The 17,500-nt window shown below is 38.8% G+C and overlaps 1 protein-coding gene and 1 long non-coding RNA gene across 2 annotated transcripts; both read right to left on the bottom strand.

The window, feature by feature from the left end:
* Positions 1–948: 948 nt before the first annotated feature.
* LOC138045606 (mitogen-activated protein kinase 1-like) lies at positions 949–14,835 on the bottom strand. The gene is made up of 11 exons (XM_068892165.1): positions 14,677–14,835; positions 14,415–14,541; positions 14,141–14,196; positions 13,133–13,322; positions 11,450–11,654; positions 10,196–10,275; positions 9,804–9,882; positions 8,423–8,532; positions 5,143–5,209; positions 3,637–3,744; positions 949–2,947 (listed from the first exon to the last, which is right to left on the bottom strand). Exons 1-10 carry the CDS (start codon positions 14,781–14,783, stop codon positions 3,677–3,679), a joined length of 1,089 nt encoding a protein of 362 aa, XP_068748266.1. The 5' UTR covers positions 14,784–14,835; the 3' UTR covers positions 949–2,947; positions 3,637–3,676.
* Positions 6,148–8,414, bottom strand: LOC138045607 (uncharacterized). The gene is made up of 2 exons (XR_011131626.1): positions 8,120–8,414; positions 6,148–8,089 (listed from the first exon to the last, which is right to left on the bottom strand). It is a non-coding gene; the product is annotated as an uncharacterized lncRNA (long non-coding RNA).
* Positions 14,836–17,500: the final 2,665 nt, after the last annotated feature.

Here is a 17,500-nt window from a genome sequence, read left to right as displayed (position 1 = left end):
CATTTGGATATTGAAAAGAAATACCAAACGATTTCGCTGGAAAACAAGAACACTTTGTGATTGAAAATACGAACTACTTGTCAATTAATCAATCGATGAAGTACCGACGCAAACACTAATTGTTAATTTTATGGCATATGGTAAATTGTAATCGCACAAGTTAATGCATTTAGTCGAACGGAGTTCACGCCACCGGACAAGCTGAAACTGTAAACATTCCTTTGTAGAAGACAGTTAAAGTGCCTATCACCTCAACACACTTTTTCACTTTGTTTATTCTCCGAAATCGTCCCAAATACATCGTGTTGTTTTTAGAACCTTTTGATAGAAATTTCACCTTTTTATTGACTTTCAAAGACGGGAAAAGTGATCATACTCTGATCCATAACCGAGCAATGAAGGAGAATGGGTTCGATACCGGGTTGACGTCACAAATTAATTTGCATTGAAATAGTTCTTTGAAAACAGCGATGCAAATTAATTTGTGACGTCAACCCGGTATCGAACCCATTCCCCTTCATTGCTCGGTTATTAATCACGGTATGACCACTTTTCCCGTTTTTCAAAGCCAATGAAAGAGCGAAATTTCAATCTAAATGTTCTAAAAACAACACGATGTATTTGGGATGATTTCTGAGAATAAATATAGTGGAAAGTGTGTTGAGGTGATAAGCACTTTAAGTCGAAACCGGTACAGAAAATGGCTTGTTTTGGTTGAGACAGTTGGTCGGCACCCAATCGTAAGTGCCCATCTTTATCCTCCAGTGCGAACCTGCAGGGAAGGTTTCGATAAAGAAGATGGGAAGCCAGCTGAACCTAGACAACACCTCTGGGCAAGAGAACAGAAAATTCTTGCTTCGTAAAAAAGCTGTTTGAACCCATCGCTTTTCACAAGCAACTCGTAAGAATTCCGTTCAACGATATAATTGAGAATCATTCGAGTTACTATTTTTTTTTTAAACAAAGTTTAATTGAAACTCTTGATCCATACAAAGACATACATTGTTAACCGCTGTTATTTTTAGCTTGTCCAGGCGTCTCTGTTACCGCTTTTAGCTTCAAAGCGCGGGTACTAAAGGGCACACACAATCTAATAAGTACACTTTGCTAATTGTCAAGGGCCCAAAGGCACTTCATAGATTAAATTTTGATAACCCGCTGAAAATATCTTTAATTTTCCACGCCTATAATCCCTTTTTCTATTGACTACTTAAGTTACTTACTTTGCCCATTTTATCTTCTTAATTTCAACAAAATGCAACTTCGCCTACTTCATCCACAAGTCGCCAATAAACGAAGTGTGTTGGGACCGTGAAGGGCCAGAGATCTTGTTATTTTCCCGGATATCCTTTAACAGCATTTAGAAACTGACTATTTTATCACGAAAAAAAAAAAAAAAAAGCAGTGATTTACATTATTTACTTTAATCACTACTTCAGTATCATTAGTCATTCGGCGGAGTTTGGTTAATTTTAATGAAGCGAATAAACTAGCAGTAACCTTTGTCAAATCCTTGAAATTGCTCAAACCTTAGCGAGGTAAAAGCCGTGACCATTCAGGGAGGAGAATACCGTCCCTTGGGGGCCGGTGTGAGGCAAGTTCAATCGTAGACCGGACCTTTTCAAATAGATCTCACTGAATAATGCCTCTGGTGCTATGATCCTTCAAACAAGATCATAGCGTTTGAGCATTGAATCAAATACGTACTGAGCAAATTCGCAAATGAAAATTGTATTGTACAAATTGATCCTAACTTTAAAAGGGTTACCAATTGAATGAAAGCTACAGCTCATTTTCTTCCCCAGTTAGGGCAAAAAATAAAACAGCAAGAAACAGTTTGTGCAATTTCCGTCTAGTAGAAATTCACACCACGTGGCAAAGTTCACAATGAAGTGATGAGGTCTTTGCTGTAGAATATGGTCCGATTGCTGAGCTTTCTCAGGGAACGTACTCTATGAGAGAACCCTTATACAAAGATTCATTGAACTCTATACCTTATTAGGAGTGGGCATGAATTGCTTGTGAAGATGTTTATTGTACTGTACAAGGCAATTTTACTCTAAGAGCTGTGGGTGAAGTCTTCTACAGTAAACGTTAGGTTGAAATTTGCATTTTTCTATAAATCAAAGAATCTTGTTGATTCACGCTTATTTTTTTCCCTTTCGCTACTGACATCCAGTACAGTATCTCCTCAAAAGAAAAAGAAGTTATGATAACTAAATCTTCATGTTCTTATGACGAGCAGTTGACAGCTGTTTAAGGTTTGAAGTAAACGGGGTGTTAAAACTCTCTAATGAAAGCTACGAAATACTCCTGCGGTGCTGTTTGTTATGCTGTACAAGGTTGTTCCAGAATTAGTGTGTGTACATGTAGATGAAACGGTCTTTAACACATGGAATATATTACAAAGGCAGTCTAACAGTGTGGCCTTAAATGTTGTACAAAAAAAGATCACCCTGCATGGACATGTTGCAGCAACAGGCTGCAGCGACAAAAAACGTGTGTAGCAGGCACTACCCTAATGCGTATCGCCTCAGTGTGTACTACACACCATTTTGTCACTGCAACATGTCGCTGCACCATGTCCCGGCAACAAGACCCCGCGTGTCTGCCCACCTATAAGAAATCTTCACACTGCCAGGGACTGTTTTAAAAAAAATATTTGAAGATATGGAAGAAATCCAACTTACTGACCAAAGATCAGGAAAACGTTACTGACAATTTATCAGGCCTAATCTGGCCATTATTACACAAGTTGGATACAGCGCTACAAAGATGGAAAAAATCATTAAATTATCATTACGTATAGTTATCATTTAATCTGAAATTTTCTGCAGAATACTAGTTATATAGAGTCATGGACTTCATTCTCTTGATGAAAAACTATAAATTTTTAATATTGATGTTGATAGTGCGTTGATTAATCGCAGATGTACAGATTGCAATCCTGAAAAAAAAAAGAAAGAAAAGAAAAGAAAAACAGCTTAAAACAGCTTGGAAACTGAACGGAGGTAACAATATTGTCGTGCGTGAATTCAACGAACTGGAGAGATTACACATGTACACGTACGTAATTATATATCATGATAAATTATTTTTAAATGCTACATGTAGGTAACAAACATTTTCACAGATTTTCTGGCTTAATTTTGTTCTCGTTTTGTGAATTATGATTCCTGTATTTATAATATTTTTGTTTCACGTGTAACAACCAACTACTTCTTTCAAAATACCTCATTATCAACTACCTTATCAACTCCCCTTGATTGGTTTCCAACGGTACGTGGTTCTTTCGCTTGTTTTAGATTTAACATAGACCACGGCAGTCTACGAACGGTAATTTGCCTTGTACTGTAAATTTTCTATTATTATTATTATTATTATTATTATTATTATTATTATTATTATTATTATTATTTAACATAATAATCCTTTATTAACATATTCCAAGCAAATTGCTATTTACAAGTTAGAAGTAAAAAGAACAAGGAAAAAAGACTATTAAAACCTGTTTACAATTCATTTCCACTAAAAATTATTATTATTATTATTATTATTAATTCTTAAGGTGGCAAATACTGAAGAGTGACGAGGTCGAAAGCTAATGAAACAACAACTGAGCTACAAACAGCTCACCTCTCCTCCAATGTTTCATTTTCTCTGTTGCAGTGCTCCTTTAACCATGAAACTGGCCGGGGAGGCGTGGCGAGCCAGGGTAATGAGCAGTTTCGTGAAATATTAGCTCTGCAAATATGCAATAAAAAGACGTTCCTTTCTTTGTAAAAAACAATCATTTTTCCACACACAGTAATTTTGCAACTCTTCTAGTTACAGACTCTGGCTACAGTCTGCTTGGCACTTGAGCCAATAGAGACGGTTGTTGCATTTTTTACAGCCTTACCCATAGCTGCAGGGTCCAACAAAAGTTTTGTCCACTAGCCACTCTAGGCTATTGGAGTGACCCATAAGGCTAAAATGTCGCAAACAGGACTTGCATGACAGGAAAGGGAAGGTAAAGTTTAGGAATGTTTAAAAGCTGATATCAGTTATTGAATAAATCTTGCTGGATAAGTAACAATAACTGTGATGACGTGAAATGTTAACATGTTGACTGTACCTACAATGCTACACAAATGGATTCGGATACATCAACCTTTTTTAGGCAATTGTGCGACGCAAAATATATTTCACGGCAAAGCTTGCCTTCCCATACCTCCCCCCCCCCCTCCCCCCTTCCTTCAGTCAATGTTGATTGCGCCCAGCGCTTTCAAGTGCTTCTTCGTATGACATGACCTCGTTTGGGGCCAACACTGACTGGGGGAGGAGGGAGTGGTGGCAGAGGAATGAGATGGTAGAGAGAGAGAAAGGCACGCGGTGTATAGTCGAACCCCGTTAATACGGACACCGAAGGGACCATGGATAGTGTCCGTATTAAAGGGGTGTCCGTATTAAGCGGCCGGGCAGTGCGAGTTGTGTAAATTAAGTAAAACATGCATGTTCAGTGGTGACACCGTGTAGACATCTTATTGGAGGAAAACGTCAAAACATATGAAACAAATCATTAACATCAAGAAACTGAACGTCTGTAGCGTACAAAGTAGCCATTTTCCGTAGCTAAGTCTAAAAGAACACAAACAATTAAGTCGCTCACGTATAGCAGTGTGCATTATTTATTATTGCATGGGCTAATTCTGTAAGAATGGTACGAAGCATTTTAGTTTCCTTTTTTCCTTTATGCACAGCACAGTTACACATGGACTGATACACAGTACTTTAGCAAAAATGTCCCTTCACTAAAGATAAAGCTCACTAAAGAAAAAGTTGACGAGAGTGTCCGTATTAGCGAGGTTGACTTCCTATCAGAATTAGTTGATGGGGAAGCAATAAGTGTCCGTTGTCTGTATTAATGGGTGTCCGTATTAAGCGGGTTGAAGTTTGAAAGAAATACATATTTGGGCTTTCCCCAGGGACAAAGAGAACTGTCCGTAAAGTGGGGTTCGACTGTAGTTTCCCAATGTAATTATTCCGGGATTGTGGGTGTTTTCAGTGACATTTTAACCAATGTTACTGTTAGCACAAGCTAACCATAGTGTCGCATGTCCGCATTATTAGATACTACATTACAAACTACTGTATTTGTACCTTTCAATTTCTCCTTTGGAAGATCATCCAGTTCAGTTTCAAATCTAAATGGTTCCTCAGCAATAGGCTAAAACAACGCGAATAAAAGACAGGAGTCAATGAGAGAGAAACTGAGAGAGAGAGACTTAATATTTTACGAGGGTAACACGTGACAGTAACTAATATTACTGATGAACTTGTGGCCATCTAAAAATACAATGCATAAAAACTACATTAACAATAGATACCATTTACAATATAACAAAAAACAAAAAATACTCCTAGAATTTAATAACTAGACAAATCGATTTAAAAACGAAAGGCATGCAGAAACATCTATCTATCGTCATTAATTTTTATCAAACGATCCCTTTGTCTGCCGAGAATTTAGTACTGTTTTCCATAAATCAGCCTTAAAGGATTTCAAAGACTTATTTGGGGGGGGGGGGGGGGGGGGGGCACAATAAATTTAAATTACAATTTCTCGTGGTTCTTGAGTGAAAATCGGACTTTTCCTAAGGGATGTGTTTAAAGAGTCGGGTACAGTACCATTTATCCGTTTATAGGCCCCTTCACATCGCTTTATACAATGTATAGACCTTATTCATAAATGGCGGTCACATTTATAATTCTTTTGTCCAAGTGCAAATTAGCCTTCCAAGCCTCATTTTAGAGCAAGAATTCTTTTCAATTCACTGTATGGTAACGAGGCTTGGTAGGCTAATTTTCACTTGGACAAAAGAATTATAAATTGACCACCATTTATAAATAAGGTCTATATGCTTCATTACAAAAAGGGATCCAGCTTAAGTTGTTAAACAATGTTACTCTTCGACTAGAGTGTTGTGCTTCAAGAATAACTCGTGCGGCCCGTTTCTACATGCGGAGAACTCTCTCGAGTGCCTCTTTGTTGCACAATGTCCATACTTGGCTTGCATATATCATGAGCGGTTTTATTGTTGCGTTAAAATAGATTATTCTCAGATTTTTCTTTAAGTAGGGGCTAATATGGCGAAAGAGGCCAAGTCGCTTAGAAAGTTTATTGCAAAGTTCGTCAACATGCACCTCGTAAGTTAGATCTTCATTGATGATCATACAAAGAAGTTTATGGTTTTTAACGTTTACAATTTCTGCGTTATCCGTTTTTACTTCCAGTTTTCCTGAATCTTGAACTATGCGCTTCCGTAGGCGCTTCCCAATTACCAACAAAGCTTTTGTTTTTTGCATATTCATATACATTTTGTTTTCTCTGGCCCATCTCTCTACTTTTCTCAGATATATATAGTGTCAATGTTTGATTTAATGATTGTATGGTTTTCCAGTTTGAACTCGAAGACAAGGTGGTATCGTCTGCATAAATGTCCATAGTTGACTTTCGAACGTGAAGAGGAATATCGTTGACGAACAAAAGGAAAAGCACCGGACCTAGAATTGACCCTTGGGGCACCTCTTGCTTTACCGTCAACTGTTCAGACGTAGTTTTCCCTAACGAAATAAACTGTTTCCTCTCAGACAGGTAGGATTTGAACCAGGCAACAGAAGAAGGAGTAGCGCCGTAGATCAACAGCTTTTTTTAGAAGAAGTTCATGATCCATCAAACATCAAAAGCTTTTCGGAAATCTATAAAAACCACACCAGTCACTTCGTCATTGTCAATGTTCATTAGACTCTGATCCGTAAGTCTGATCAGAGCTGTTTCAGTTGAGTGTCCTCACCTAAAGGCTGATTGCAGCTCGTATAATAAGTTATTACATAAGAATTTTGAGAGAGAGAACTGGCCAGGTGCTTTTCGAGAATTTTCGAGAGGACAGGTAAAACAGATATCGGGCGATAGTTGTTGATATCATTCCGTGCTCCGCCCTTGGGCAGTGGTCTGACTTTAGCTATTTTCCAATGTAGTTTGCACACGGGGTTTGCAAACACCTGTATAATTTTCTTAAGTACGCGTACGCTCATGCCATCGTACCCAGAGGCCTTGTTACTAGAGATTTTATCTATAATATCAATGGTTTGCTTAGGCGTATTTAAATCTTGAATGAACAAAGTTTGTCAGTTTTGTATGATCAAAGTCTACGCCAGCATCATTGTTGTTTGTTCTAGAATGTTAACAAAGTATTCATTTAGCTTGTTTGCAATGACGGCTTCGTCGTTGGTAATTCCATTTTCTGTAGCTATTTCATTGATACGGACTCGAGGTTTACTTATCACGCTCTGAGATTTTAGAGCTTTCCAGACTCCTTTCGGGTTTCCTTTATTCTCGTCTTTCTTTTCACGAAAAAAACTTCTTTTTGTTTTTCTAATAAGATTTGTGGTTTGACCTTTCGCATGCGTAGAACGTGTGCAAATCCCCTGCAAATTCGAGATTTGCGCCGTTTTCAACAACTTATCCCTTGTTTTCATGGAATGAAAAACCTCCTTTGTCATCCAGACGGGTTGATTGAGTCTTTTGACACGTTTAGATTTAAGTGCAATGTGTTGGTCTAGAACATCATTAAGCATTGAACTCCGAACATCATTTATCTCATCGAAAACAAACGCAGCGTCCCATGGGGTGGATTGATACTGTGAATTTGATCTTTCTGCTTTCTAGTGCATTTTCGTCGAATAAATACCGGTAGATGGTCCGAAAGACCAATGTTTGGCACAGAAATATTAGCAAGGAAACTCGGATGCGTTGTCTAGATATGATCAAGACATGTAGAGCTCACAGGACGTGTAACTTCATTTACGAGTTGATTCAAATTTAAGCATCTAAAAGCTTTCGCTAATCGATGTTTTTTATGTGCACGGTCGAAGAAGTTCATGTTAAATTCCCCCCAAAAATGTAATTCTTGGTTCCTTAAATGCAGTTGATGAAGGTTGGCGGTAAACAGCTCCTATGAGTACCGGACGATTTGATTTGTATGGATGGATTGTAACCAAATGGTTTCGAGTTCGTTTTCATCCAGGCTTGTAATTCTTCAACTTGCTTGCTTCAACTTGCTTGTAATTCTTCAACAAGTCTGTCAGCGATACAAGAGAGAATTTCGCCGCCTTTCTTCAATCCCTGTCGATCTTTCATGAAAAACGTGTAGCCAGGTATTTGAAGAACACAATCAGGTTTGTTTGGCTTGAGGAAGGTTTCGATTTCATGATAATTTCCAGTGGGTAATAACCGTATTTGCTCCAGCTTAGGCCGGGTTAAAGTTGGGCCTCCTACTTTAAAATTTCAGTAGACCTCTGTAATTACTGTCAAAAAACTCAGGTAGGAGTGTCATAAAGACGATTCATTGTTCTAGAGGTGATAAGAAACCCACTGTACCTCGTCTGCTGGATCATAGTACTGCTCTAGGTAAGGATGTGCAAGAGCCTCTTCTATTGTGATTCTCCTGTCAGGATTAAAGGTCAACATCTTATCTAGCAGATCAAGAGCTAAAAAGAAACAAAGAAGACACTGTTGATCTTCTTATAAAACAAGAAAAATCACGCTGAAAAAGAAGAGGGCAAAGCAGAAATCACACGTGATGAAAATACGTTAGGGGGCTCTGCCACAAAATTTTGCCAAATTCCGCAATTGGGAACTGGCAACCAAATCAAGCAAAATGTACTGTAATTAACTAAAAAAAGCCATTGAAGGAAGGTTTGAATGAAACAGAAAATACAAAACGAGGCAGGGATGGGCAAAATTGAAGAAGATTGAAATGGATTGCAATTGGCCAGTTTTTGAAAACTGTTCAGCCGAAAAGTTTCTCAAAGTCTTTTGTTTGAAACTTTAATCATGTATGCTCTACAGGCATTTTTTATCTTGAAGCTGAGTTGTGTTTTTAAAAATAACTTCTGTTTTAAGTGCCTATCACCTCAAGAAACAAAAGCCAAATTAAAACTGAGGTGTCAATATAAAGGTTCCAAATTTGGGACGATTTCGGAAAATTAACAAAGTGGAAAAGTTTGTTGAGCTGATAGGCACTTTAAATGTTAAGTTGCATAGTGAGTAGGAGTGAGTAATAAACCTTTTGCAACAAACGATCACATGGTACAAAATCCGCCATGCTGGAGGGCAAGCTCATGATTATTCCCCCACTGGGACATTAAAACAAAGGCAAGTCAAGCTTGACTGGTTCAGGTCTCTGTTTTAATGTCCCAGTGGGGGAATAATAATGAGCTTGCCCTCCAGCATGGCGGATTTTGTACCATAATTATGATCGTTTGTTGCAAAAGCCCTATTGGTAAAACTATACAAAATCAACTTCACAATCATGATGCAGCCCCTATGAAGAGAGGGACAAAGGGTTTCAGTGGGCCAAAATGTTGATAACTCATTCACATCCAAAGTGCCCCAGATTGACAAGTTAAATCATCTGGTGCTAGAGATGGTAAAATCTAGAAGGCTCACTTTCAAGAGGGACAGGGTCAAAGCAACTTGGGGTGTACGTTTACAATGTGACCATAAATTAATACTGTTGACAGCCACAGTGTCAACATTAAAGAATGCGTCCAAAGACCAAGACAACCTCGTTCCCTGGGTCTCCATTGTGGTGCCAAGGAAGGTTAATAATGTCAATAAAAATATCATATTGAATAAACCATTCCCAACGACAAAGAACATAATTACATTATATACATTATTTACTTAAAGCAAAAAGCACCTACAGTAATTTTTGTTCAGGACCCACATATGGACCACAAACTGTGCTATCCAGTACCTTTTCTGTCAGCATTAGCGAAAATTCTTTCCCAAGGAACATTTGGTTTGTAGGCTAATGACTGAATGTAACTGCGGGCCTGAAAATAACAATAAGAGTACTGTAACTTCTTTTATAATGATTATTACCTAGAATGGCTCCAAGATAATTTATTTACATTCATTTGTGTAAAGTCGCACGGCAGCTCTCAACAAACTGCCTCGTTAGGAGAACTTGATCTACAGTGTTTTTGCATTTAATGTCCACACCACCTAAGGAAGGATAAATTAACCCTTTCACTCCCAAGACTGACACTTATAGATTTTACTCTGTCTAACGCCAGACGATTTTACTCGTCAATGGGGAACCACACAGGAGTGAAAGGGTTAAAACTATTACACAGCATTCATTACCTTCTCATTCATAATACACTGCAAATCTTCTTGTGATGGTGAACCCAGAACTCCCAAAATGTGGTTAAGCTGATCTAGGTCTGGTATAATCTTGTCAAGGAAACTCTACATGTTGTACGTCAGTCAGATAAATAATAATAATATTGTTGTACTCACATATTAGAGAAGAGCTCATATGCTCTGTCTTCTTCAAAAGCCACTGTTCTTAACACCATCATGAAAGACTAGCATGGGAAAAACAGAGAGGTGCCCCCACCCCCCCCCCCAAAAAAAAAAAACAAAACAAAACAAAACAAAAACAAAAAAAAAAAAAAAAAAACAAAAAAAAACAAACAAAAAAAAGGACAAACATTAAAAAGCAAGCCAGCTTGCTCAAAGCCACATTGATTAATTTCTTTCAGATAGACTCCATAAATACCTTAGAACTTTGGTGTTTGGCTAAATTTAAGTAGTGAAATGGTCTCTTTCAGCCAAGCATACTAGCCAGCAGTAGGCTAATGGTGAGATCCATAGAAAAATTAGTTTTTCAGTCTTATGGGAAGTAAAATTGGCAACTTTGGCTTCAATCCAGGGTCTAATTCAAAATAATTTTGAAATAGACTATCCTTGCCTTTTCCTACTATGTAGGCATTGGTCACATAATACATGTACGTGTATAAATGACAGCCATAAGGTAACCACCTGGGTGAAGTTCATGAAGGGGTTATTAATAAAAACAATCACTATCAGAAATGTACAGCTGACTTCTTTCCTTAGGTGCCCGGCATCTTCTTACCATACTGGCAGCCCTAAAAGTGGTGCCGGAATCAGGAAACTCAGATGAACTGAGGTCAATCTTCTAGTTCCAGCTTCATAAAGCTAATGAGAGGCAGCATATTATTGAACCCAAACCCGAACTCTGCTTTAGGCTACTCCGATACAGGGTGACACAGAGTAGTTTGTTATTTTGGCGTACAATGTACATCCAGGGTGGAGCGAGACACAGAGACAAATGGCAGAAACCTGGCTGGCTACCGGAGGTGCACTGATGCCTACTTTACACCTCTCACAACATGGACTAAGGAGCTACAATACTTGAATCTACAGTGTACTAGAATGCCTGACACAATGATATACAGTACACCAAAGTAAAAGTGCTTGGTTCTGCAAGACCACACAATGGCAAAGCCACGTCTCAAACTACTGGTACAATATGAACGCATAACAACGGCACCTGTGTCTCCAACATTACCCATCGAAGGAAGCAAAGGATACAGTGTTTTCCCGGAAACAAAGGTCGATTTGACAACATCTCGGCAAGAATGCAGCCCACAGACCAGATGTCAATAGCCTTGCTATATCCTTTGGAATTGAGCATGATCTCTGGTGCTCTGTACCACCGTGTAGCAACATATTCAGTGAGGAAACCAGTGTGATCATGATCGGGATCAGCAACACGAGCTAAGCCAAAGTCACAAATCTGAGAAGGACAAAAAAAAAAAAACACATGAAGAGGAAACTTACAGGTACATGTACGCAGCTGTATATTGGCAAAGGTCACCACTACTGGGCCTTTTCTACAACTTGATCATACTAAAGAAGTTTTTTAATGTGACCTGCGACTGTACCATTGTAAATACCATTTGGATCAGTATTTTTATGATTTCACAACAATCACTTGATTGGTGGCTCCATTTGGGGAGTTTTCGGTAATATACACGTACATGTACTGAAAACATACTTTACGTTGATGCAAATATATACAAAAAAATTTATAAAGATCCTAACTGGCTGGGAACAGAGCAGTTGACGATTTACAAGTGCAGTGGAGAAGTTGAATTGGAAACAACTCAGTACAACTCCGTTTGGTGACCACCATGGGACTTGGACCTACAAGTACGACACCCTGTTTTCATTATTGGCTCTTAGATGGTTTATCAGTTCAAGAATTTGAGTGGCAAATTTGAAAGCAGACAACTGAAAAGGATCACTTGATGAGTGCTGTCATCATTTACTTTGCTTATCCTTTTTTCATCACACTCAATTCAGTGTAGTCCTTTCACAATAATGACAAAAATGTGGTGCCTTAGACATTATTAACCGTAACTATTTCAGGGATCTATATTCATTTTTTATCAAAGTTGTCTGCCGGGCAAGTATGTCTTATGATATACTTGCCCGGACAAATTATGAGTTGCTTGGGAAAAATGCGTAAGTACAGAAAATGGTCGATAAAATCACTTGCAACTTGAGCATTTGCGTTTTATTTTGCATTCTTGTCAGAAATAACTAATTCTGACTCCAGAGTATTATGTTATTTGCACAGTGGGAACCCGATTTACAGTGGTCTATATCTGCCATGACAAAACGCACTTGAATGTGACTTACAAAGTTACTATTTAAAGACCCAAAGTTTCGACGCTCCTGTGTAAGTGCTACCAAGATTTCGTGTTTTTCCTGTTCGTAGGCAGCATGTTCTGTTTTTTTCTTTTCTTTTTCGCCGGAGGTGGCGAAACACCTTGTAACTAAAGCCACATTATCAGCTGAGACCACCAGTCACCCTTTGTTCTTTGCTAAATGACTTGCTAACAACCATGCCAGCGGTAAGATACATGAAAATTGGACTTGCAATCGCTTCATGGAAAATACCGCGTGGTCAAAGATGGCACTTGACGACTTGAGATTTAAGTGCTGAAAAAGCTGCATGTTTATTCATTATTTTCTGGAAGTTTCCATTGAACGGAAAGCAATCAGAACGAAAGTACATTCTACACTGTATATTATAACATTTGGTGGCATTCATGAAAAGACATCAATTAAATTATACTCGTCCACACGGGTTTTAAGTCGTCTGGGACGACTGGAGGACTGCGAATGTGGATCCCTGCTATTTTGGAAAAACCTTGTGAGAAATTTTGGTCATGTTAACATAAAAAATATAATGAGAATTTAACAAACCTTGAGGTCACAAGTGGTATTCAGGAGCAAATTGCTTGGCTTCAAATCACGATGAAGCACATTGGCAGAGTGGATGTACTTCAGCCCACGCAGTATCTGGTACAAGAAGTAGCATGCATGATCATTGCTCAACTTCTGTGTCTTCAATAACTTGTAAAGATCTGTTTCCATTAAACTCTGAACAATATAACTAAATTAGAAGTCAAGGATGAAAATACCTTATTAGTAGTAAAAAAAAAAACTGTTGCATAGAGTAAAAATATGCCTAACTTTTGAATCATGTAAATTAGATATACTGAAACATGACATGTCTCAAATTCAACAAAATGACAAGCAGGTGATTGGTTAAAATTTCAACCACAATAACTACAGGACATATCAGTAAAAGCAAGTGATAATATCAGAATAGTGCAGTATAAACAACTCGGAATTTGAAAAAACACGAGAAATACAAACAACCCACACACAATGAATGGACTTCGACTGGTTCAAATAATGGCCGTTCTGAAGAATTTGAATGCAAAATATCTTAAAAATCGACTTAATAAATTTGTGGGGAATGGTGATTTTGTCGACGCAAAATTCGTGACAAGAGCAGTGACAGCTGGTTTGCTGCAAAAGAAAGCGGCCATTTGCGGAGCAAAAATATCGGAAGCGTTGACGACAGGAAAGCGGCTGGTCTTAAATTAAAAATCGCTCACATAAAATTTCCAAGACAAGGATTTCCGCTGGGCTATTCCTACATTGTAAATCGTGTTTAATGAAAACATTGATACAACCACAGTAAACTGCGCTACGCAAGGCCCCTGGAAAAAAAAAGAAATTTTTGAAAACTCGCATGATGTCAACAAGTATTAAATGTACATAGCTTTGCACTGAAACATGTGCAGCGAAAAAGGAAGTCTTCTCATTGCAAAATATAGAATCCTCCTAAGGAAAACTGGAAACAACAGCCATAACAAAAGTGTTTCTTGTGAGCTATTGGTTCAGCGACTTTCCAAAGGATACACATCTTTCATATCGTCGATGTTTGGGGCGCGAATTATATCCATAATTCCAATAATCTGTGAACACAAAACGGAGATAAATAGAGCAATCCCAGCAAATCGGCTACAAAAGATAACAGTAAAATGATGAAAAGTTACAGAAATCACAGCGAAAATTGCAGCAGAGAAGCTTAAATTATAAAATGATTATCGAGCCATTATTTTAAATGCGTAACACTTTTCAGCTCGAGCATTGGAAGCTTGCATTGCTCTGGTGCCGTGGCCAGGTTACCTACATTTTCGTGCTTAAATCGCCGTAAAATCTTGATTTCTCTCAGCGTCCTTTGACAGTAAGTTTGATGCTCAAAGGGGCTAATTTTCTTAATGGCTACCCTCTGCCCTGTAGCATTATCCAGCGCAGAGCTACATATAGAAGAAAATGAACATGAATTAGGCTACAACTGGAAGCTGCAAACACCGATCGAATCGAACGTTTCATGGACGCCATTTAAACCGCTCCAGTGTAGGATATAGAGAGACCAGAGAGCCTTTCCTTACCAAACCATTCCATAAGCTCCTTCTCCTATGTAGCTAAGATTTGTATAGCGTGGTCCGACATCGAATACTTGGCCCCGAACAACTTCTGGGCAAGAAGATGCCGCCATCTTTGAGTTCAGCTTCCGTTTGCTGGGTCCAACTGCCCCGCTGGAACGAGGCTGACGCGCCCAGCAGTCTGGTATAAGCTTTCCCAGCATGCGGTCCGTCCATTGATAGGCACTAATAGGGTGCAAAGAATGAGGGCATCATACATAGATTTAGCCAAGCCGAGTAAAAGCGGAGCTTGCTATAACCTGCGATCAGGCGTACTTTTCCTTAGACATGGTGCGAAAAGGTACTTTTTAGCGGCCTGTCTCAAGAAAAGTACGCTTGATCGCAGGTTAAGCTCGCTAGCTCACGCCTCTAACCCCAGAAAGCAAATCAATCAATCCACTCATACACTTTTTACTGGGAATACCTGAAAGGTATCCGAGTTATATTCTGGGAAGAATTTAGTTTTCTGTGCAGTAAATGGACAATAGAATTAGGAGGCGGTGATTTCATTGGCTAAAAGCAATGTACTACATCCCTCCGAGCAATACATTTGACCTCCCTCTGTGACAAAACAACTGCAACAATAAAAAATAAACACAAACGCGAAGGAGAAGATTTCAGATAGCGAGAGACTTGAAACAGCCTCACGTCTAACAAAATTAGATGAAAATCGGAATTTATAACGTGCAGTGGGTTCTACGTTGGGGCTTCAGCGTGACTCGCAACCTCGTTCCCAGGACCTTTTCCCTTCCCTGGGAACGAGGTTGCGTGACTCGTTTAATTTCGTTTGCTGATTCAAAGCCCATGTTCCACGATATAGCAAATGACGCAATGCAATGCAGCTAAACGTGAATATGCTGGATTCAGACGTCTAGAAATGTTATGAATAAGATATTTACTATAATCCTGCCTGTTGGCAACATGACTAAATCGCCAGTACAGAACTTCCAGCAGCGGTATGTTATAAATAGCCGAGATTTCTCAGTCTCTTTCTGCCTCAGCTGTTCTTTGTACGAACATCATCCACCGATGTCTATTTCTTTCTTTTTATTGTTAGTTTCTTGATCTTCATGTTAGTTACCTAGAGCTGGAGGTCACCGGCCGCGTTCTTCAAAACACTCTTAATTTGGAACCTTCGCAGATGAATACCGTTTTTCACTTACCCATATTAATTACAATTGAAACCAGTTTATCTGATGTCATGCTACATACTAGATCCCGCAAAGATAGACATAACGCGCATGTAATTTCCATTCAAACAACCAGTTCCAAGACATACTACCCCTATAGCTATATCTCCTGTTGAATTTATTTGCAATCGTAAACATTAAGCGATTTTCACCGGTACATTATCTGCGTTGTTATGAATGAGCAACTGGCTGCAGAAACATTTACTTGTTTTGTTTCGTCTGTTTCGTACTTGGCAAATTAAAACATAGGCGCTCGAGAGGCGCATGTGACTCCTTTAGAGATGTGCAAGGGGAAAAGAAGTAGAATATTCTGTCATGTGGATAGGGGTGGCTGAATTGTGGGAATTGATTCACCACAGCTTCCATATCGATAGTTTTTCGACCATTGAACAATTTACGTTCGATAGATCATTTTCACTGTCACGCAACAAAAAAATAAATTCGAAACGTTCGATGAAAAAGGCCAATAACTTGGAATATTGCGGGAAACAAATTTAGACACCACCTCCAATTCTCAGATCTGTGCGGTACATCGTTTCCGAGCTCTTTGTCGAAGCGTTGAAATTATACAACTTTTACTTCTGTAGGTGTATCAAAGTGGACTTTACTTTGCCTTGAAAGCGCTTACTTTTCGCTCATGAGATAAAATGTATGAACACATCTCCTAATGTACTAGTACTTGAAAGGCTAAAACTGCTTAAATTCATAGGGATAGATATTTTTTTCAATCAAATACAGTGGAAGCCCGCCTAACGGCCATACATTCTCTTATAGAAAACCCTCGTTAATGCGGTCACCCGTTAATACGGCCCACGGCCACAATTTGAAATCCCAAACAGTACAGTCCTCTATAATTTCATCCAGTTAACTCAGGCCACTCCGGCGCGCCAAACGCCTGTGACATGTTAATTTGATTGACCTTCGTTAGTTACCACTGTAATCGAACAGCTGATTTACTTTACAAAGTACTGTCCGCAACACTCCTCCCTGTTTTCATTACAAACATCATCTTGAAACTACTGTAAAATCCAGTAAGGCAAATCGCGAAGGGATTAAGTCTTTGTGCTTTCATCAAAAACACGATTGATACTTAAATCTTTCGGTTAGGTAATTACGGCGGCTTCCGTTTTTTAGAAGCATAGTAAGCCTGGGCCTGTTCTTGTTTTGATTTTAGGCTCAGAACGTACAGTACACTAACAATTTTACCTACTGTGCGAAGTTTCAAGTATTTCATACAATTACTGCATTTTCGAAACGAAAGACGTCATGGAACTGGAAACTTGGAAAAAGATTTATTTTTCGGGTATCTTCAACCTCCTATAGATGACAATTCAGAAGACCTTGCTAATTTGATGATGTCACTGTGAAACCATCTATAGTTTGACAATTACGTGCTACTGCAAAGCTTTGTTTATTTCGAAAACGGCGGCTTCATTAAACGCGTAAACGGGCTCAATTGGTCGGTTAGAAACAAAATACGAAAGCTACGTTAAGTAACTGTTGTAAGAATTAAAACCTCACCTCAGAAACGTATTCTTCACAGATCATCATCTGCGAACACGGGACACCCGAACTTTTCGTTCGTCCTCGCGAACTATCGG

The sequence above is a fragment of the Montipora capricornis genome, chromosome 4 (assembly GCF_036669925.1).
Source record: "Montipora capricornis isolate CH-2021 chromosome 4, ASM3666992v2, whole genome shotgun sequence".
NCBI lineage: Eukaryota > Metazoa > Cnidaria > Anthozoa > Scleractinia > Acroporidae > Montipora > Montipora capricornis.
The sequence above is the reverse complement of the archived record's forward strand: the minus strand, read 5'-3'. Positions and strand labels throughout refer to the sequence as shown.

Excerpts from the sequence above, each read along its gene's own strand:
- LOC138045606 (XM_068892165.1), bottom strand. The coding sequence starts at position 14,783 with ATGGCGGCATCTTCTTGCCCAGAAGTTGTTCGGGGCCAAGTATTCGAT. Across the intron at positions 14,542-14,676 it reads GGAGCTTATGGAATGGTTTG|CTCTGCGCTGGATAATGCTA; the intron begins GTAAGGAAAGGC and ends TTCTATATGTAG. Across the intron at positions 9,883-10,195 it reads AGTGTATTATGAATGAGAAG|GCCCGCAGTTACATTCAGTC; the intron begins GTAATGAATGCT and ends TGTTATTTTCAG.